This window comes from Alligator mississippiensis, chromosome 2 (assembly GCF_030867095.1).
Source record: "Alligator mississippiensis isolate rAllMis1 chromosome 2, rAllMis1, whole genome shotgun sequence".
In the NCBI taxonomy this organism is placed as follows: domain Eukaryota; kingdom Metazoa; phylum Chordata; order Crocodylia; family Alligatoridae; genus Alligator; species Alligator mississippiensis.
The window spans coordinates 13925639-13947914 of NC_081825.1; the positions used below are offsets into that span (position 1 = coordinate 13925639).

Genomic DNA, 22276 nt, shown 5'->3' on the forward strand with positions numbered 1-22276 from the left:
GGGGTCAGCTGACCAGAACAGAGCTGCTCTGCCCAGCTCAGCATACTGCGGAGGGGCTTGCTGGGGTACGAAGGTGCTCCAGGGTGGGGCTAACCAGCAGACAGATCCCCACATTGTAGCACACTTGTGCCCCACCCATCCCCAGTCACCATCTACATGTGCATTGTGGTGCACTAAATAACTCCACCATAGGATAGTACTTGTATCGGGCAGTACTATCCTACAGCAGAGTTAATTAGTTTACTCTGGCCTAATAATGCTGCATGTGTAGCTGGTGATACTTTATTGCAGCACTAATTAGTCAACTCCATAGTAAAGTGCATGTGCAGATGCCCCACTTTGTAGGAAGAGTCAAAGAATTGTAGAGTTGGAAAAGACCTCAAGGGTCATCTAGTCCAACCTGCTGCACAAATGAGCTGGTCCTAAATACAACAAATGCTCTTGCAAACCTGGAATGAAAGAGATCCCACAAGTTCCCTGGGCCACTTGTTCCATTTCCTACTCTTCTTACAGTTACGGAAGGTTCCCCCTTCCCGATTTAATCCAAATCTCTTACTGCAGTTTCAACCCATTGCTTTGTGTCTTCCCACTTGCAGTAGTCTTTCAAATATTCAAAAATTGCTACCAAGTGCCCAACCCTTAGTCTCCTCCAATTAAATGCATGAAGACAGATGGGAAAGAATCAGGTATGGTTTACATTTCAACCCCTTTATCATCGTCACTTGCCTCTGGATCCTCTCTAGTTTCTCCACATCCTTAAAATGTGGAGCCCAGAACTGCACACAATATTCCAGCTGAGGCCTAACCAACACTAAGCAGAGTGGAGCAATCACCCCTTGTATCTTCTGTGCAATGCTTGTTAAGGCATTTCTTTTTAATGTCACTGGATCACATTGCTGACTCAGGTTGAATCTGTGATCCACCAAAACCCTCAGATCCTTCTCAGCAACACCGTTGCCCAGCCAGTTATTTCCCATTCTGGCTTTTTGCACTCTGTTTTTCTTCTCTAAATGTAGCACCTTACATTTGTCTTTGCCAAATTCATTTTTATCTAGTTTTCCAATCCATGGAGATTCTTTTGAATTTGAATCCTGTCCTCCCGAGTGTTTTGAGTTTTGCCATCTGCACCCTTCATCAGGGAGTTCTCTTTTGACATCCAAATCCTTAATAAAGACCTAAAACAACACCCAGAAGAAACTCCATGGAACCCCAATAATTTATTTTAATGAATAGTAATTTTTAATGCAAAATAGCCCAATTGGTTATGGAGAGTTTAGCGGGGAGGCCAAGGTCTTTTCCTGTTTTCCCACGCGCTACTAGTTTTGTGCTAAGCACAAAAGAGCATGAAATAACAATGGCATTATCATTCCTTGCATTTCACACAAATCAAAGCCAGTTGATTTGTAATATGCACCCAAAAATGAAAATAGTTCAATGAATAAATTTCCCACCCCCACCCAAATGCTCTCCAGTCACTCTGCGTGCTTTCGGTCGCATCCTGCAATAAACAGCTTGGACCTCTTACTGCTTTGTCTTGTTTTTCAGGGTTCCAGAAGACAATGGCACTTTAATGCTGTACTCCAGGTCCTGAGCAGTCTTAGTAAAGGTGGCTATTGAAACCATGTCTTCTCCAATGTCCACCTGAGACCTGCGCCTGCAGAAAAGTAGCTTCTTCAGAGCCCGCTGGAAGTCCCGATTCAGGAAAGCATAGAGCATGGGGTTAATGGTAGAATTGCAATAACCCAGCCAAGTTATGATCTTAAAGGTATCAGCCAGGACCGAGCTGGTGGAATCAGCCCCTTTAGCAGCTAGCCATACATTCAGGACAAAGTACGGTAACCAGCACAGTATAAAGACCGAGATGATGATGCTAATTGTCCGAGTGGCTTTGTTCTCCAGCTGTAGATTGTTCGGCCGCTTGCTGTTGGGGTGGTAGTGAATCTCAAGGGCCTGCGAGACTATGCGGGTAGCTTTGAGCCGTGACGCTCGATAGATGAAGAAATACATGCTGCACATGACCATGAAGGGGACAAAAAAGGCCAGGGCAGAAGCGACGATGGCAAAAGTCCAGTTGGTGACAAAGATGCACTCTCTGCCAGCATCAAAATCTACGCCAGGGATCTCATTCCAGCCTTGCATGATGGGAAGAAAGGAAATGAGGGAGGAGTACACCCAGACCATGCAAGTCATCACAATGCACCTAGGAATGGAAGAGCACAGGGGCACAAGTGAGTTCTTATTTGAAGGATGACAGTTTAAAAAAATCCCAGATCTTAAAAGAGTTTGCAAACTCAGTGCAAGGCCACACCGGGTGTTTGCTTCCAAAAAAGGATGACAAAACAAAGAAGAAAGAAAAAAAAAACTTGGTTGTTACAAAGATGAAAGTTGATTGTATTTCTGGTGCTTTTCAAGATATATTATGCCATGATTTTATTTTATTTTTTTTAAACATTGTTTTTTAAACACTCTCCATGACAGCCCTGGCAGGCATCATCAATCAGTGGCCCTGAAGGTCTTTGAAGAGGTAAAAAAGAGAGAAACCTTCTTTGCAGTATTTAGCACCAAACAAGATCATCTTCAAAGCTTGTTGCATTTGGATCTAGGGATTAGATACAGGATGATCTCAGCTAGCTGATTTGTCTACACTGCAGTAGATGCACCCTCTGTAGCTGTACTGAACTAGTTTAAATGGGTTAACCCTGGTATTATAGCAGTCTGTGTACCGTAGCAATATGGTGCTCATTCAGGACTTCTCCCTTGGCCCTCCACCCCTCCCCTGAACACACAGGTGTACACACATGCACACAGAGCTGGGAGGAGGAGGGGGCTAGGCAGCACTGAAGTCTTATGTTACAGCAGTACCACAGCCAGGTAGTTCAAAGCTAGCTTGGTTTTGTTCACGTGAGGTGCAGACAAGGCTGTGACTGCAGTGAAAATGTCCTCAAAAAGTCTTATGACCCTTTGCCTCAGTTTACCAAGAGCCCTGGAGTGACCCCCCACTTCCCATTCTCAATGTAAATGATTAAAAATTTTAAAAAAACTGGACACAAGAGTCCTGCTACCGGCTGTAGCTCTAATCCTGCTGGAGAGGCAAGTACAAATTGACTGACTGCAAGATGGCAGGGCCAGGGCATTAGGAAGGTGCTTACTCCCGCTCTCCCCATTCAGCAGCCCTTGTGTATGGGCTTCCAATGGAGCTGTCATGGGAACTTAAAGCTAATTGCCGTGTTGGTGGTGCTACTAGATCAGGACAGTGACGGTATCACTACCTACATTTTTCTGGGGGTTATTTCCTCTTTGATGCAGTTCCCTCCTGAAATGCAAAGGGCGTGCAGGGTGTCCCTTGTGCCCGGGGGCAGGTATCGCAGACAGAAATTTACTGTGAGCCAATTATATTTTTAAACATGTCCATGAATTCAAAAGAGGCATCCACAGAAGGGCACCCAAGCTAGGTTGGATGTGCATCTTCATGCAACTCTCCCCTAGATCATCCTCAAAAAAAAAAATAGTGCAGCACAGAGGCTCTAAGTGGTGCAAACATCCTTTTATCTGTATTGATCCGATTTTGAGAGCTGGCTGCAAATGGCTTATTGGGGGCTGCCATGGTCCATGCTGAATGTGGATCAGACAGCCAAGGGAGAACATGGAAGTGGTTGGGCACTTCAGAGGAGCCCGACTGGGTGTGGTTATCAATGAAATGTTATCGAGGCCATTGACCTGAGTGCTGATCTCGTACACGCTAGCACAGCTTGCATTACTGTAATACCCAAGTGCTTCCACGCTTACGTTAATGTATTTATCCACACACAGAGAAGTGCTCTTATCCTCAGCTTAAGAGATGAGGATCGGAGGCACAGTGAGATATAAAACAATATAACACAGGGTGAAAGTGGGGCAGGATTCGCTGCATGTCAACTGCTCCATCCGCAGCAACTGCCCATGTGTGCACTCTGACCCTTTCGCATTGAGGACTAAGCTACTGCAATGTAGCTTCCACTTAGCACGGGGTAAGAGTGCACACAGGCAACATGCAGTAAAGCTCCACCTCTTGTACTCTACAGCAAGTCCACGTTTGTGTGCCCGTACCCCAAATGACTTGCCCAACAGCGCACACAAGTTTATGGGAGAGTAAGGAATTGAGCCTAAGCCCCCAGCTAGCATCGAAACACTGGACCATCCTTCCTCTTCATCCTCACCTTGGAATTCTTCTGTCTTACCACCTGCAATGCTCAGTTCCTATTTGAATCATAAGACCAGAGGCACTCCTGTGGCTGTGTTAAATGCCCAGCAACATTTTAGCTTCCAGTCAATAAACCCTGGCAACTGTGAGCATCTGTCAGAGCCTGGAGCCTCCTCTCCCCTCCACAGTCATTAGAGGAGTCAGTCCACTCACCTGCCACGTGACATCCTCTTCGAATAATGGTAGGGGGTCACCACGGAGCAGTATCGATCCAGGCTGATAAAGCACAAGGTAACGATGGACGCCGTGCAGAACATGACATCAAAGGAGATCCACACTTTGCAGAACAGCTTCCCGAACAGCCACATCCCTGTCACCTCATAAATTATACTGGGGAGGGGGCGGTGAGGATGCACAAAGAACATGGTTAGGTAGATATCTGGGAAGGATGCTTATTTGCTTTCAAGGACTTTGCTTACCCAAAAGCAACGTGAATGCCAAGCCTGGCTGGTGAGGTACTGAAGCAGAGGTCCCACATGGCAAAATTCAAACTATAAGGCCCGTTCTCATTGTTTAGCACACGGGTGCTCAACTCTAGCTCGTGAGACAAATATGACCTCCAGAGTCATGGTACCTGGCCCACAGGGCCCCTTACAGATCAGGACATTTGGTGTCATCGGAGCAGTAGTAATTAATACAGTCCCCACCACTGCCAAATTCCCAAGCCCCACGTGGTGGGTTGGGACCAGACCATGCCCATCCTCCACCTTCACCCCTCCCGGCTGGGCCATTCCCCCTCTCCCCCGCAGGGCTGGGTGAGGCCAGGCTGTCCCCTCCCTCCGTCCCTTCCTCCCCTCACAGCTGGATGGGGGCCTGCCATGATCACTCCAGATGCCAGATCAGGATCACATCCTGGATCCAGCTCATGGACAAACCAGACGCTGCCTATCTGGCCAAAATGTTTAGCATCACTGAATTAGCACATTAAATGTTCTGCTGAGGCAAATACGTCTGTGAAAAATACGTCCCTGTATCAAATCATTGCCAGTAAAGTCAAAGGAGCTGTAACAAAAGACTGACCAGCAGGGATCCGGGCTTTCTGTTCACCATGGAAAAATATGGTAACACCTGGATTTTCTCATTTTAAGGAGGAAAACCCAGGTTTTCTTCCTTAGAGGAGAAACATGTGGGAAGCGGTGGGTTTCCCCTTGCAGGCAGGCAGAGTCCCAGCCTGCAAGGGGCGGGGGCAGCGGGAGGAGGGCAGTCAAGCAGGGGGTGCCATGTGCACGTGCGCGTGTACACAGACATGTGGCCGCCAGGCAGCCTGGAGAGCAGCTCCCGCAGATAAGTCTGGCCGCGGGGTGGGGTGGAGTTGAGGCCCCCGCAGTGAGGAAGGGAGGGAGTTAAGTGGGGCTGGAGCTGTGGGTGCTGCTCAGCTTGGGTAGCACGTGGGGCCCAGGGTCAGCATGCACAGCCACAGGGCCTAGGTGGGGAGCAGGATGGAGCCACAGGGAGCTTGTTGGATGGGGGGAATGCAGCTGGCTCCCTGCTGCTGTGCACACTCCAAGAAGGGGCATGGGGGGGCATGTGCCCCCCAGATTTGTGCATGAGGTGGGATCAGGTGCAGGCTGTCCTCCACGGGCTTCGGCTCCCCGCTCCGCAGCCCTCCCCTGGGGCCTCTGTGGCCCAGTGGGCAGGACCTGGCGTGGCAGAGTGGGACCGGGAGGGGGAGCTTGTTGCCACCACTAGGACTTTTGTGTTGCCATGGCAAGGTGCCCCTGCCCACCCAGCAGCAGCAGGGGTGCTGGCGCGGAGTTGTGCCAGGGCAGCACTGAGCTTCCCCACCCAGCCCTGCTCTGCCCTGCTGTGCCGGGTCCCATCTGCAGGGCCAAGAGGCCCCAGGGAAGGGCTGCAGGGAAGGGAGCTTGAGCCCACAGTGGGCAGCTTGCTTTGCCCCCCGCCCCAGATGGGCTCCGCTTTGGCCGTGCTGCCCATGGGGGAGCGGGGATCTGAGCTCTGCTCTGCCACAGCACCTGCTGCTGCCTCCTGCAGGCAACAACTAGGGCTCAGGTGCTGCTGCAGGGGCTGCAGACCCAGGTCCCTATAGCCCTGGCAGCTGGGGAACCCCTCCGGCTGGGCTGGGGGGTGGGGGTTGGGAGCTGTGGCTGGGAAGTGAGGGGCAGCAGCAGGGCCAAGGGGCTGTGGGTGGAGAGGGAGAGGCACCAGCAGGGCTGGGGGCTGTGGCTTGGGAGTGAGAGGCAATGGCATGGGCAGGGCACTGACACATCAGGGCTACTCAGTGCCACAAAGCGTGGGCAGGACAGCTGCAGCTGAACTCTCATCCTGGTGAGCAAAGAGCTCTGATTTTCCATGATAAAAAACCCAAAATCTAATGCCAAAATTTATAGGTATTTAGAATTGATGTTATTATAGTAAATAATACAGTAATATTATTATTATTATTATTTATTATTCAGGCACTGGTAGGCTTCCAGATTGTTTTAAAATTGTAAATATATTAATAAAACATTGTGTTCAACTGATACCTATATAGAGATATAGTGGCATTTCATTTTAATCATGGAAAAACATAGCTTTCGGCGGGTTTAATCAGAGAATTTGCAATTTTTACGCAGAGAAAGCCAGGATCCCTGCTGACCAGTAAGGAAGGTACCAAGCTGGTGGCAGGAATACAAAGGGTTAAGTACCATATGCTGTTGCTATAGCTCTTGACTGCATGCAATTTACTTCTTCCTACTTTTACCAGCTTTATATAACTCCTTCACTGCTCCTGAAATAACTCTTGGACTGATTTTATGGGAAGGCAAACAATTACCTACTTGCATGAGGCTTAATTCTCTTCTACCTCGAAACTATACAGCTCCATAATCACTTTGCGCTAAGACTGAAGCAGCTGCACGGACCATGGCAGTTCCCTCGGTGCTGCCTTCTAGAAAGCAGGGAGGGAGACAATTCTTGGAGGTGCTTTTTCCTCCATAACATCTGGTTTGGGTCTAATTACTATGAATTACAGGTACTTTTCAAGGCTATGATTGCTCTAACACTGCAGAAAGCTATGTGCACTAAGAGCACTGCATGTGTAACAGACCCATCTAGAGCTGTCAGTCAGGATCAAGCCCTCACCATGCGGTGCTGTACGCATACATTGATCTTTCCATGGCCCTCATTAGCATATTATCAGAGTATCTCCCAGACTGTAACACATTTAGAGGCGGGGGGTGCTGCTACCCCCATTTTACAGTTTGAAAGCTGAGGCACAAACCCACATCCACAAAAGGATGCAGGTATTTAAACTCCAATCAAGTCCACATTTTCAGTGCTGAAATCTCCATGTCAGATTCATAGATTCATAGATGTTAGGGTCAGAAGGGACCTCAATAGATCATCGAGTCCGACCCCCTGCATAAGCAGGAAAGAGTGCTGGGTCTAGATGACCCCAGCTAGATACTCATCTAACCACCTCTTGAAGACCCCCAGGGTAGGGGAGAGCACCACCTCCCTTGAGAGCCCGTTCCAGACCTTGGCCACTCGAACTGTGAAGAAGTTCTTCCCAATGTCCAGTCTAAATCTGCTCTCTGCTAGCTTGTGGCCATTGTTTCTTGTAACCCCCGGGGGCGCCTTGGTGAATAAATACTCACCAATACCCTTCTGTGCCCCTGTGATGAACTTAAAGGCAGCCACAAGGTCGCCTCTCAACCTTCTCTTGTGGAGGCTGAAAAGATCCAGTTTCTCTAGTCTCTCCTCGTAGGGCTTGGTCTGCAGGCCCTTAACCATACGAGTGGCCCTTCTCTGGACCCTCTCCAGGTTATCCGCATCCCTCTTGAATTGCGGCGCCCAGAATTGCACGCAGTACTCCAACTGCGGTCTGACCAGCGCCCGATAGAGGGGAAGTATCACCTCCTTGGACCTATTCGTCATGCATCTGCTGATGCACGATAAAGTGCCATTGGCTTTCCTGATGACTTCGTCACACTGCCGACTCATGTTCATCTTGGAGTCCACTAGGACTCCAAGATCCCTTTCCACTTCTGTGCCACCCAGCAGGTCATTCCCTAGGCTGTAGGTGTGCTGGACATTTTTCCTCCCTAGGTGCAGCACTTTGCATTTCTCCTTGTTGAATTGCATTCTGTTGTTTTCTGCCCACTTGTCCAACCTGTCCAGGTCTGCTTGCAGCTGTTCCCTGCCCTCCTGCGTGTCCACATCTCCCCATAGCTTTGTGTCATCTGCAAACTTCAGGTGCTGCTTAACCCTAGAGGCACCTGGAATCTGAAGGACCCTAAATTTTCAGCATTAAGATTTTCTCCATCTGAACCACTCCTGGGCATGACTAGACAGAGCTGGACAGCTTGACATCTCACTCGCATCTAAGCCCTGGCAGAACCCACAAAACTGGCGTCTCTCCATCTGTCTCATCTACGGGTTCCTGTTCTTCTTCCAGCCAGCGCCCCCAGCAACTGACTGTCTTCAGTCTGGGGTGAATTGGCTGCTGACACATTTGTGATCCCTGTCCGGCACACAGTCTCTATCCCAATGTACTCTGACAATTCTCCCACTTTAATGCATAACAAAGACATCCGTGCAGAGGATACAAATCCCCAGATACAACTCCCAGGGAAGTCACTGGCAATGGCCTCATGAGCTCAATGCCTGGATGTGAATGATCATGCTATAAACAGGTTATGCTGTAGGACTTCCTATATTCAACAAAGCAGAAACAAGCTTGCATAGCAACAGGTGACAGTGGAAGGTGGATAGGGACCCAGGAGCAGAGTCAAGGATGATTTTGGAACCTGCACTGAAAGTTTCCGAACTAGAAGAGTCAGGCGCTGCCATTGTAAAAGGCATGTTTCGCTTTCCTCCAAAAGCAAGGTTTTGTTTCCATCTTTAGTGACCTTCCAACACACTATTACTGTTACATATGGGCACCTTAATTCTTACATAATCAGGGTTTAAACTTAAATTAAAAGATCAGATTCACTCGCAGGCTGTGGCTGTGTCGCTGTGATGACCCAAATCATCTCCATTTCCAGTTTAACAAGCCACTAAGGGCAGTTTTATGGCTATTTTAAACACATCACCAGAGCGGCTCAATGCAGCCAGAGTGGACTGCAAGAAGATTTATCCTCACAACGCACCCCAGAGGCAGGGAAATGCTGCCATTTTCAGAAAACGGCTCAAAAGATTTACAGTTATTGGCTTTGTCCCTGCTTAATCTTTTAGCCTGGTGTCTATAGTTATAACCCTGAATTCGTCACCACCAGCAAAAGCACAGACTAAATACAAGGAAAAGAAATCCTTGAAATGAAATAGTTCTTATTTGCCTTCTCACTGCAGCCAGCTTTAAATAGCAAAAGACTCCCTAAATCTTCAATATATAAATCAGCACTCAGCGATCCAGACAGTTGGAAGTTACAGAGATTATCCTTTTATGTCAATAAGTGACTGAGGTAAAATAATTCTTTTGCAAAAAAACCCAAAAACCTGCCAGTCACCCTCCTCCAAAATCCAGAGGCATTTGGATTGAGTTGAAAGAAATGCAAAAGCTGATGCTGTTGGGATAAAAATAAAAAGAACAATGTAATCTTTGCAGTTGCATTTCAGATGTAAGAATCCAGGTGCCGTTAAACAGGTAAGTAGTTTTTCTAAATTCTGCGGGGTCACATTCTGTTCTCACAATGATTTTATATTGGTTTAACTGGTTTTGGATAGGTGTCTGGCTGGGGTCAGCTGACCCCAGCACTCTTTCCTGCTTAGGCATGGGGCCGGACTCGATGATCTGTTGAGGTCCCTTCCAACCCTAGCATCTATGAATCTATGAACTTCACTGACTTCAGAAGAGTTGCTATCAGTTCCAGAAATAATAAAGCTAGCTGGTCCATGATTTTACTTTAACAGTAGCTCCAGTCTGATTGGAAACAAGAGAGGTTTAGCTAGCAAAGCTTATGCCCTGGGCCACCATTTCCCAAACTTAGTGGACACTCACGTTCCCCCACTGCAGCTGCCACCACCACTTTCCTCACCACCAACAGCTGCTGATTGCTGCTGCTGGTGGCAATGGGCAGAGGGGAACCTGGTGGCCAGAGGAGCACCCGCTGCAGCAGGTAGGTGCAACGGGGTCCCTAGACCCAACTGCTGCAGTCACCACCACTGTAGCACAGCCTTTCCGGGAAGCCTCTATTCTGGTGCCCCTTCCAGGGCAGCCCCCAGGGCCGGTGCACTGCCCTCCCACTTCTAGCTACGCTACTGGGAAACAATGGTTACATTTGTTGGTGGGATGAAGTGTAGGCCTGGTCTTGCATTCCTTGAGCCCCCAAAACTCCTGCTGACTTCTGTAGTTGTCTTGGGTTTAAATGCCCAAGAAACATGAGTGGTCTATGGGCGTAAGCATCATTAATTCCCATGTTCTAGGTGGGGAAACTGAGACATGGGTACAGCCCAGGTACTGTACGTCACTAGACTTTATTGTCTCACATAGTATGTGCTCTGTGCGGTGTCACGACGGGCATCATGCCGGTACACGGAAATCAGATCTAACCGCACCAGGAGCTCTTACCTAAAAGGCATGACCAGACAAGCCACAAGGAAATCTGCCATGGCCAAGGACATGATGAACATGTAAGTGACGGTGCGTAGCCTCTTCTCCACCACGGGGCAGATAAACACCACCGTATTCCCCAGCAAAGTGATTACATCGATCAGGGTTAGGATCAGGCCAATAGCCACTTCCTGGAGACCGATCCCAGTCCAGTTGCCATCTGCTCTGACCAAGGAGGAGGCCACGGAGGAGGAGTTAGAGAGCAAAGATTCATTTTTGTCCACCGGCATCTTCTGACCACTGAGACCTGGAGCAGAGATGAGGGAACAAGACCTTTAAAGCAAAAATGAAGTCCAGGTTGATGAAAGGGAAGCAGGAAACAATAATTATGTTTCATTCACTTAAGAGGAAACCCACGCACCCTGCTGCGTAATCTGCCATCACGGTGTCATTGTTGCCGATTCGTAAGGAGTGTTTGTAATCCCGATGGGAACATTACAAAGGCACCCGCACCGACTGAAATCCATCGTGACAATTAACAGCTCTCCTGTGAATGAAAAGCACATCATTAGGTGAAGGCTGATGCTGGGGGGAAAGCACTGAGAGCTGGGAAAGCAAGCCAGCCATGGGCATCAAGCTTTAAAGCAGCTTTGCAAAATGCCCCTCACCTAAAGCAAAACATTGTGATGAGCAAGAAAAATATTGTCTTATTTTTATCTTTTTTCATCCTATAGGCAGGCAATGTTTTCTGCATTGGCTGTATACTTATGTAGCTCTCTGGTCAGTATAACTGCATGTCCTCTTCTGTAGGCAAGTCAAAGAGGATATTCACAGCCATGCAACTTATTTCTTTAGCTCCAGCTAGAAAAGTTCGTACAAGTATCTAGAGCTCCCTAGTTCAGCTTCCAGTCATGGTCAAAATGACGGTTGCCCTCTTTCCCCACAAAAGGGTGATTTAAGTTAGCCTGAATATGGAATTTCCATCCTGAGAGACATTTTGAAAAAATAAGTTATTTTTTTCATTCTTTATCAAAATAAGAAGTTGAAATTTGCTATGGAAAGAAATTCCAAAAAATACTTAATTCAGAAACAGGGAGTCATTATTTCCCCGATGATGAGACAATCTACATAAAGTCACTACAATAATGATGAAGCCAGAATGAAGTAAAATGAAAAAGAGAGCCAAAACTAAAAAAAATGCATATGCTTTATTAAAACTAGCATTCTGAGTCAGGCAGAGGAAGGTGATGCCATTTTTATTCCAACCTGGAATGAAAAAAACAATTCCTTACAAAACAGAATGACCAAAAATGTCAAGTTTTTAAATGAAATATTTCTAATCCTTTTAAAACAGGATTCCACCTGTTGGAGCTGGAAACTCTGGCCACTCTAGCAATGGAGAGATTTGCAGCTTGGGAGCGGGGACTCTCGCATCCAACTCCAAAGGCAGCTCCCAAGTGCCAGACAGCCCATGAAACCAGCTGTCCCAGTAGTCAGGCATGCAGAAGAACCAGCTATCCCAAGAGCTGGGGGTGGTAGGAATCCTGCACCTATGGCAACCTGCCAGGTTGTTGTTTGAATCCTAAAGGTTTTTGTCTAGAAATGAAAATTGAATAGATTTTTGTCCCGTTTTGAAAAACTGGTACTTCTCCTATGGACAAACATTCCAACCCCAAATTCCTGAGTATGATTTTTGAGCACATGGAAACAAAAATGAGAGTCAAAAACCATTCAGAAGCATCTCTGCACTAAGCAGTGAGGCAGAAGGCTGGAGCTTCACGTTCAGCCATCATGTTGAGGGCATAGGGGAGGTCAAAGGCGAGGGGATGAGGAGCAGGCAAGCTCAGGGGAGCAAGGGTCCACACCAAAGCTGAGTCAGGGGATAAGGAGAAGGCAGGTCAGGCTGCTGAAACCTGATATGTATCTTATAGACTAACTTCAGTCTATAGCATTTCTACCCTGCCTTTTCCACTGAGGATCTGGTGGAAACAGATGTGATTCTGTGAAAAAAAATGGATTCCTATGAACCTGTATTTTCTAACAGGAAATTTCATAGATTTCATAGACATTCAGGCTGGAAGAGACCTCGTAAGATCTTCGAGTCCAGCCCCCCACCCAAAGGGCAGGAAGTCAGCTGGGGTCATAGGATCCCAGCAAGATAAGCATCCAAATGTCTCTTGAAGGCATTCAAAGTAGGTCCTTGAACCACCTCTGATGGCAGTCTATTCCAGGCCTTGGGAGCTCGGACAGTAAAGAAGTTATTCCTTATGTCCAGCCTGAATCGGTCACGCAGGAGTTTGTGACTGTTCGACCTCGTCATCCCTTGGGGAGCTCTGGTGAACAGACGTTCCCCCAGAGCCTGGTGAACGCCCCTAATAAACTTATAGGCGGCCACCAGATCACCCCTGAGCCTGCACTTTTCCAGGCTGAAAAGTCCCATGGCTCTCAGCCTCTCATCATACAGTCTGTTTTCCTGACCTCTGATCATGCATGTCTCTCTCCTCTGGACTCTCTCAAGCTTCTCCACATCTCCACATCCACATTTTTTAATTGTGGAGCCCAAAACTGGATGCAGTACTCCAGCTGTGACCTCACCAAAGCCAAGTACAACAGGAGAATGACATCCCAGGACTTGCTCAAGAAGCATCTATGAGTGCAAGCCAGCATTTCACTTGCTTTATTAGCCACAGCATCACACTGAAGGCTCCTGTCCATAAAGGCATGTCAGAAGTAGAATTTGAACCCACGCCTCCATACCGAGACCAGAACACCCATTAGAAGGGAAGACAGAGTCTTGAGTCTGGCACTTCAGACCACTCGACCATCCTGACACATACAAATGGCTCTATCAATTTTTTTCAACCAGTTCTAATCATGACAAAGCATCTGCTGAGGAGCTAAGGGGACTAAGTCAGACCCTGTCCCTGTCTAAGAAGGTAGGAGTGGAGGAGACCTTCTGGATTAGAGACTCCACACCCTGCTACTAGAGGCAACCACATTACACAATCACTTTTGTAGGTAAGTCAAGGTCCATCTTAACACTAATTAGGTTTTTGCCCCACTACTCTAATTAGAAGGTTATTCCAAGATCTCTTGCCTTGAAAAATTAGAAACCTTCTTCTAATTTCCAGCCTAAATGTATCAGTAGCTACTTTAGCACACTGTCTTTTCTACCATGCAGAATCAAACTAATTAAAATGTAGCACCATCAAGTGAACTCATTTCTTTCTCACACAGGGTGTATCTACACATGCATTTGATGCAGGAACAGTTTACTTGTGAGCAAAGTACTCGCGAGTAAATGCTCCCAGGCAAGGAATGCTACACGATTTAGATTTACTGCTAATGGCAGCCTGCTGCTGGGGCAGGGACAATGTCTCCCTGGCCTGGCAGCAGGGAGGTCCTGGCCCAGGCTCCCTGATCAGGGGCAGAGGACTTGGAAAGAGCTTCAGGAGAGGGTCAGATCCCAGCCCCCTACCCCAATCCTCCAGTGGGGCAGCTAGCAGCTAGCTTGCTGCTAACTGCTCCGCTGAGAGATCAGGGCAGGGGTCTGGGACCTACCTCAGCCCTGCAGCTCTTTCCAAGCCTTGTGTCTCTATCACCCAACTGGGTCATGGGGCTGGGAGCTGCCCCTGACCAGAACAGTTCCCAGCCCCCACTCCATGATCGTGGAGTGAGGGCTGGGGAGCCTGTTCCCCACCCAGCTCCGTGATTGTGGAGCTGAGTGGGGAACAGCCTGGGGACCCTGTTCCCTGCCCAGCTCTGTAATCATGGAGCTGGGCAGGGAACAAGCTCCCCAGCCCCTGCTTATATTCCAGCCCCCGCTTTGCCATTACAGTCAGGGAGTAGGGGACTGGGAAATCCTTATGTCCAGCACCAGCTCTGCAGTCATGGGACCTGTGCTGGGAGATCCTCAGCTCCCAGCCCCAGCCCCCAGTTGTGGATAAGGATCTCCCAGCGCTGGCCCCATGACTGTGACTCCCTCATTGCGATCTCGGAGCAGGGGGCTTGGAGCTCTCTACTACCCGGGCAGGGGGACATAATCCCTGCCTGGGCTCCAGTGGCAGAGCCCGCCCCAGCAGCAGGCAGCCCCTCATGCCAAGGAACTATCTCCAGCCCCCTGGCAGCCAGCTAACCAGGAGCAGATTTGTTCCCAGTCAGGCATCTACAGGAGCGCTACTGCGCAGTAAGTAATTGCAAGCAAATTTGCTACTTGCATTTGCGGGAAGCAAATTTCTCATGATTAGTGAGGTTTACTGTGCAGTAAGTGTGTGCACGTGTAGACACACACACTGCATAGTAAAGTACACTACTGCGCAGTAGACACACCCGCTGTTGTACTTTTTAGAGGGGAGGGAGGGGGATGTACATTAGGTCAGGACTCTGAAAAAAAGATATACAAGAACTACGTCTTTTAAGGCTAAATATAAATGCAAGTCAGCTGTTAAGAAAACATGACTTTCTCCCTTTTGGTACAAGGACCGTTGCATGGTATATAAAAATGATGTAGTATGTGAAAGTGCTAATATAGATGTATCTGAAATGGACTGATAGGAACCAGCTGCTGTTCTGATTTGAATCCAGGCAGACAGACATTACAGTCCCAAGCTAAGAGTGTACATTTGATACAGCAATTAGAACCATCTCTATAGACTCAACTGGCCAAACCTGATGCTTTGCTGCAGTGCCAGCGAATCACCTTGAGTGGTCTAAAGCGACATGGCTCATTAAGCTTCTTCCAGTCAAATGCTGGAGAGTGAGGTGATTGCAAAATGATACACCCTGGAGTCCCGCACACTAACAAGCAGAGGGAAGTGGTCCATTAAGTTGTCTTCAATCATGATACCACTGCGGTCTGGTGTGCTGAGCCATGTCGCTTTAGACCACTTACAATTACTTACTGCGCAGTAGCGCTCCTGTAGATGCCTGACTGGGAACAAATCTGCTCCTGGTTAGCTGGCTGCCAGGGGGCTGGAGATTGTTCCTTGGCAAGAGTGCAGGTGGCAAGACAGCTCACTACAAATCCAAAGGCAAGTTTGGGCTACATGCTGGACCTGTGCCAAATGCCCTCCCTCACCACCACCCTCTTCCCCTCCAGCTAACCCAGCTGTAAATGGGCCCCTGGTTATTAAAGCTGGGGAGCCAAAGGTGGCTGAATGTGATGCTAGCTGCGTCATTCCCTCATCTGCTGGCAACTACACAGACTTGTGTCACTTAACCATGGGACTCCTATGGGACACTAGGCTCAGGAGCGCCTTTGGGCTCCAAGGGGGTGCTTTTCCCCCCCGTTATGCTAGAGGTGCAGACACACTAGTGTGCAGTACTGACAACCAGTAGCATCACATATTTTGATCATGGAAGAGAAATCCCTCAGACTAGGAGTCTTTGCCCTCTTTTTTTTTGTCCATGCCTGGTCAGCCATCACCTCTTTCCTCCTCTTTCTGCTAAGGAGTGTCATGGGCCAGGGCAGCAGGCTTGCCACCAGCTGGCCCTGGCTACTGAAGTCACTTGGCTACTAGTGACTTAACTCCCCCTGCCTGGCCCCAGTGGCCTGCTTTTAAGCATCAGCCCTTTCAGTGTCCAACAGGCTACTCAACAAGATAGATACTGCCCCGCCTAGCTTTGGGCTTCTGACTCCTCGCTCCTGGTTTCCTGTGCCCTTGGTCCTGTTTCCTGACTTCATCCTAGTTCCTGCCCATCTGTCCCTGGTTCCAGACTCCATCCCAGGTCCCTGTGCTTCCAGACTGCCTTGCTGGCTCCTTGGGCCCTTGTGCTCCAGACCCCTGCCCTCGGAGAACCAGCTTGTGGCTTAGTTAGGCTTTCACCCACGCTCGAGTATTGTACAGTCAGACGCCTACTCCAGACCTCCTGTCCAGTGACACCAGTCCAGATCCCTGCCCCCTGTTCCTGTCCTCCCCCCCCACCCCCCCACCCCACTCTTGATTTGTGATCCCAGTCCTTTAAAGTCCTTTTCTCCTGACCTGCCTGTTCCAGGTACCTTACATAGTGACACCAGTTTGGATCCTTGCTTCCTCTTCCTACACCCCCACACCTGGCCCATGGTGCTACCCAAGGTGACAGCTTATGTCCCTTGTAGACCTCAGCAGCACGGCCTGCTTGTTCCTGCTCCCCTAGGCTGTGACCCCCTACGCCCTGAATGACTACATCCAGGTGACACTCCTAACCAGCAGTGCCTGTTCTGCCCCCCCGAGGGATGATTATTGGTGTGGAAGGGGGCTACCCTAATGTTTCCAGGGAAAAATCAACTCCTTCCCCGGGTTGAGTTTTCTCCCAAAAAGTTAGTCTGTGGGATCAGACTCTATGATGGGAAGATGTCTCTGGGTTACACTGATATTCTTTGGCCATACAAGCTCCGCTGCATTTTAAGATTTGGTGAGCTAGATTCTGTCCTCTCTGTATAGCATCAATTTAGACCAGTGGTTAACCTTTTAGACTCAAGGCACCCCTCAGAAAGTGCCTGTTTATAGCTTTCACTCCTTTTTTGACTACAGAAAAATAGTACTTGGGGGTCTTTAAGAGAAGGCTGGATAGGCATCTGGCTGGGTTCATCTGACCCCAGCACTCTTTTCTGCCCAGGCAGGGGGTCGGACTCGATGATCTGCTGAGGTCCCTGCTCACCCAAACGTCTATGAATCTATGAATAAAACAATTCCTCTGTTGCAAAGAACTCAGCAAGCCCACCGCAGGTCAGAAAGCTTCTGGCACTCCGGATTCCTGTTTGAAATCTCTGGGGTTATCTTGTGATCATGTGTAGGTGCCTGCACACCTCACAGTGCTACTACTACACAACTTCCTGTTTAAGAATCACTGGGCACATCCACACATTCAATAATGTGCTGTAATTATGGCGCATTAAGTTTCGTATCTACAATAACAGATGCTAACAATGTGATACTAATCGGCGCTACTGTGCATTAGCGCAGATGAACGCTTTCTAAGTGACGCTTAATGGCCATTGGACTAATCTACTGTGCATTAGCATGGTTTTTGCCAGTCGTGCTAATGCATAGTAGAATTAGTCCAACAGACATGAAGTGTCTTGTGTAGACATGCCCACTGACTGGAATAACTCCACCAACTTCAGTAGTTTCCTTGGATTTACACTGCTGCAAGTACTAGCAGGATTTTGCCCAACCTATTCAACAAGCAAACAAACCAGCCCCAAAAGAAAGGCTGATTTTGTGTCTAAATTGATGCCTTTTGATGAAAAGAGAGAAAAGAAAAGCACCATGGTTTCAGCACTGATGGCTCCATTCACTACAAACCTTAAAAAAGGAGTAATACTAGAAACACATCTGCCGTCAACCTCTGCCACCTACCAAACCAACTGAATACAAGTTTTAGCATTAGCACATCCGAGTGTGTAATTTTGCTTCCTCGGGATTCTAAGAAATGCATTCTTCTTTTTCCTAGAATCGTCTTGTCGCGGATTGAAATGTGTCCAAGGCTGTGTGCTTTTTGGTGAGCTCAGTGTCTGCTATTCGTTCCAGTGCTCTGCACTTTTGTACTATGCTGGTGCAGGCTAATATCAGACTGCAAGCCTGCTGCCACCCCAGGGATCTGCTGTGAATGAAATGCATGTATCAGAAGCTGTCCTAGCAAACATACTTTAAATCATTACACCTTCCCTTCTGCTTCTCTGCTCAACCTTGATCTGTTTTTCCTATTTGGAGGGTAAGTTTCTTGGCGAGAGGATGGTCTTTTAGAGCGAGTGTGTGTGCCTGTAACAATAAGGCCCTGACCTTTCTTGGGTCCTTAAGGGGCTCCCATGCCAGAAATACTATACTAGCAATATTCTCCTCTGGTACCTGTAAGGATCCCAAAGGAAAAGAGACAAAGTTTTCCACAAGTGCCCAACCTGAGGAAGCAGCTGGGAGCCATCAGAGGGTGGAGGCTGGGTTGTGGCAATGCTGCTCTCTCTCCCTTCTGAGCACTAGACCTTGGCAGCACCACCAGCAGCAGCCAAGATGGAAGGAGAAGGCGCTTCCACCCACGCCAAGCAGATTTTGGAGCTTGGATGTAGCCATCCCACTCTTCAGCTGTTTAGACAGGGGGATGCCAACTTGCTAGTCTGCCATCTTACCAGGAGGAGCGACGCAGGTGACTGAAAGAATAGCTGCACTTCTCCAAGCCCACTGAGCTGGATCCTGCCTGCTGCTGCCACTGTGAATCAGGACTGCACAGGTGACATCCCCGTGTGAGCGAGAGGAGAGGCAGTGCCTATTGGCTTTGCAGAGGCATGCACTCACGTATCATATATCAAATCAAAACACCTCCTCCCATCTCCAGCCAGCCTCACACCTACAAAGCAGCAAAGATAGCCCTCAGAAATGCTGTTCTTCCCTCCTTCCAAAACCATTCCAAAGTACAAAGAAAAAGATCAATTCCTCCCTCCGCACCAAACACTCTGAAATGTAGGGCTTCTGCAGGGTGTTCTTACAGCAAAACAGCCGAGGGCAGAGGCAACCCCCAGACCTAACACCCACACTTCCAAATGGGACTACTGTCTGCAGATGCCCAGCTGGAGACACTTCAAAGGGCCCAGATATTTGGTGGGGCATGTACTCTGCATTTTCTATAGTCGCGCCTTTTCAGGGGTCTCAAACTGGGCAAAGTCATTATGCCTGCAGAAGTCAGGCTTAGACCCTCCATGCTAACAACACACTGACACAAAATGCACTGCCTATCCAGGACGGCCTCCCCAGACTGCAGCCGCCACAGCATCGCCTGCAGAGAGCACCAGTCAGTCTCTCTCACAGCCAGGACTCAAAGCCATTTAGACCCGTTTCTCAACCCATGGGTCGCGACTCAAAAGTGGGTCACAAGAATATATGAAAGGGTCACAAACAAACGTTAAAAATGGATCAACAAACTTTAAAAGTGGATTCTCCTTTAAAGGAGAAAAACGTGGGAAACCATGACTTTTCCCTTGCAAGCTGGCAGAGCTCCAGCCTGCGAGGGGCTGCTTGGGACTCCCCTCGTCCCCTACACCCACCCCTTGCTCCACACAATGAGGAGCTGGGGTCTGGGGTGGGGGCAGTAGGTTGGGAGCGAGGGGCGCTGCGTCAGGACTGGCCATCGGTGTTTACAAATGGGTCCTGGTATAAAAAATTTGAGAACCACTGTTTTTAGACTCTTTTTAGTTTCAAGCCAATACTTGAAAGTTCACCTGAAAAGATCAAATAACAGCCGGCGTAAGTCACGGGGAACATGGGAAAAGGTGCAGAGCTGCTGCCTGGAGACACTAGAGCTCCTGCCAGTACCCGCCTGAGGGATGGTTAATTAAAATGCCCTAATGCAGCGGTTCCCAAGCTCCGACAGATTGCGCACCACCAGTTTAAAACAATACAACCTTAAGTACCACCAGCAAATTTTTATCATATAAAGTAATTATAATAAATCTGTTAACACATACCACTGACAGGTTGTCTGCGTACCACTGGTGGTACACATGCCACAGACTGGGAACTGATGCCCTAATGACTGGGGGGTTGAGAGCTGCATCAGATTTCAGACCTCTCTTTTCTTCCCTGGTCATGCTTCCCAGTTCCCAAGTCAAGGGCAGCTGATGGATAACTGAGCAGATACCTCAAAATCCACCACCTCTCACCCAGATGACCTTTCCAGCCATAGCACAAGGTTCCCCTTCTCAGCTGGGGTCACACACGGCTACTCACACACCCAGCCAAGTGCTCCCTGCTCCCAGAGACACACACATCCTTGGTGCTGGGAGAAGAACTGCTGCAACTTAACCTGGGAACTCGGAGCAGGTCCACGCACTACCTGTCACCTCCCGACTTGTAAAGCAGACACAAAGGCTAAAAAAAAGGACTGGTTTCATCCTGGCTTAATCCAGGGCTGTCCTAGATATCGATCAGCATCAAAACACACTGGGACAATTGTTCATGCAAACAGCTTGCATGGCAACAACCTCGAATTAACCTGGGGCAAAATTCAGATTGGGACAAGGAGCAGTAGCAGCCTTAGGGGAGGACAAACCAGGTGACTGCCCAGGGCTCCACACTTTAGGGGGCCCCAAAATGTTGTAATATTCTCCACTCCAGTTGTAATAAAAATTAAATACACTGAACATTTGTATTATCAATATTGTATTAAGATATTTTCATGGCAGTTTCATGGATAGGCCAAAGTACAATTGAAACTGAAAATGTCTGACTTGCTTATTGGTCATCAAAATTAAGCCTCTAAGGGGCCCCAAATGATTCTCTTGCCCAGGGCCCCAACAACCCTAACGCCACCGCTGCAAGGAGTGTGTATGCCTATAGGATCCCAGGCTAGAAATCTCTGTCCCGGGACAAACCAGCTCTGTTTCTATAAACTCAGATATTTCTTTAAGTCTCACGGCAGGACAAGAAGCCCGTACCTCTGTAGGATCCCAGGATAAAGATCTCTGCCCACGGATAACCCAGCTCTGTTTCTATAAACTCAGATTTAAGTCTTATAGCAGGACAAGAAGCCTTACCTCTATAAGATCCCAGGCTAAAAATCTCTGCCCTGGGATAAACCAGCCCTGTTTCTATAAACTCAGATATTACATGAAGTCTCACAGCAGGACAAGAAGCCTAGATCCTACGCTGAAGATCTCTGTCTCAGCATAAACCAGCCCTGTTGTATAGGCTCAGATACTTCATGCAGACTTACAGTAGGACAAGGAGCCCATGCCTCTATAAGATCCCAGGCTAAAGATCTCTGTCCCGGGTTAACCCAGCCCTGTTTCTATAAACTCAGATATTTCATTAAGTCTCACAGCAGGACAAGAAGCCTGTACCTCTATAAGAGCCCAGGCTAAAAGTCTCTGTCTGGATAATCCAGCCCCCTTGTATAGGATCATACACTTCATGCAGACTTACAGCAGGACAAGGAGCCCATGGCTCTATAGGATCCCAGGATAAAAATCCTTGTCCCGGGATAACGCAGCCCTGTTTCTATAAACTCAGATATTACATGAAGTCTCACAGCAGGACGAGAAGCCTGTACCTCCAGGAAGATCCCAGGCGGAAGATCTCTGTCCCGGGATAACCCAGCCCTGTTGCTCTAGGCTCAGACACTTCACGCAGACTTACAGCGGGACGAGAAGCGCGCACGTCTGCAGGGTCCCCGGATCAAGATGGCTGTCCCGGGATACACCAGCTCTCCTCCGTGTCCCGGCTCGGGCACTCAAGGCGGGACACGGCTCCTGCGACGGACCGGCCCGGGGCTCGGCTCGGCTCGGCTCAGCCCCCTGCGCCCGCGCTGCCGCCGCCCCGCGCCCCGCTCACCTGCGGGCAGGTGCGCCCCGCGCCCGCCCGCGCTCCGGCAGCTCCGCCCGCGGCACCGCGTCTCCCGGCTGAGCCCGCCTCCTCCCGCGGGGAGCCCTGGCCCTGGCCCTGGCCCTGGCCAGCCCAGCCCCGCACACCTTCTCCCTGCCCTGCCCTGCCCTGCCCAGGGAGCCTCTCCCCTCTCCCCCTCACCAGCCCGGAGACGTGTCTCCGCCAATGCCACGGAAAAGCCTCCACGCC

The 22276-nt window shown here is 49.0% G+C and overlaps 1 protein-coding gene across 3 annotated transcripts; it reads right to left on the bottom strand.

Moving 5' to 3' along the window:
• Nucleotides 1-1198: 1198 nt before the first annotated feature.
• LOC106737719 (octopamine receptor) lies at nucleotides 1199-22025 on the bottom strand. Of its 3 annotated transcripts, none has more exons than XM_019478248.2 (5): nucleotides 21842-22025; nucleotides 11158-11283; nucleotides 10755-11069; nucleotides 4394-4570; nucleotides 1199-2200 (listed from the first exon to the last, which is right to left on the bottom strand). In XM_019478248.2, the coding sequence occupies exons 2-5, from the start codon at nucleotides 11175-11177 to the stop codon at nucleotides 1522-1524; spliced, it is 1191 nt and encodes a 396-aa protein (XP_019333793.2). In that variant the 5' UTR covers nucleotides 11178-11283; nucleotides 21842-22025; the 3' UTR covers nucleotides 1199-1521. The 3 variants fall into 3 exon arrangements, with proteins under 3 accessions (XP_019333793.2, XP_019333814.2, XP_019333796.2); XM_019478269.2 differs by having other exon boundaries at nucleotides 10755-11043; nucleotides 21842-22024; XM_019478251.2 differs by lacking the exon at nucleotides 21842-22025 and adding an exon at nucleotides 21756-21841.
• Nucleotides 22026-22276: the final 251 nt, after the last annotated feature.

Coding starts and splice junctions, on each gene's coding strand:
- LOC106737719 (XM_019478248.2), bottom strand. CDS start 11,177: ATGGCAGATTACGCAGCAGG. Junction 11,070..11,157: donor ATGGCAGATTACGCAGCAGG/GTGCGTGGGTTT, acceptor TTTGCTTTAAAG/GTCTTGTTCCCTCATCTCTG. Junction 2,201..4,393: donor AAGAGGATGTCACGTGGCAG/GTGAGTGGACTG, acceptor TTCCATTCCTAG/GTGCATTGTGATGACTTGCA.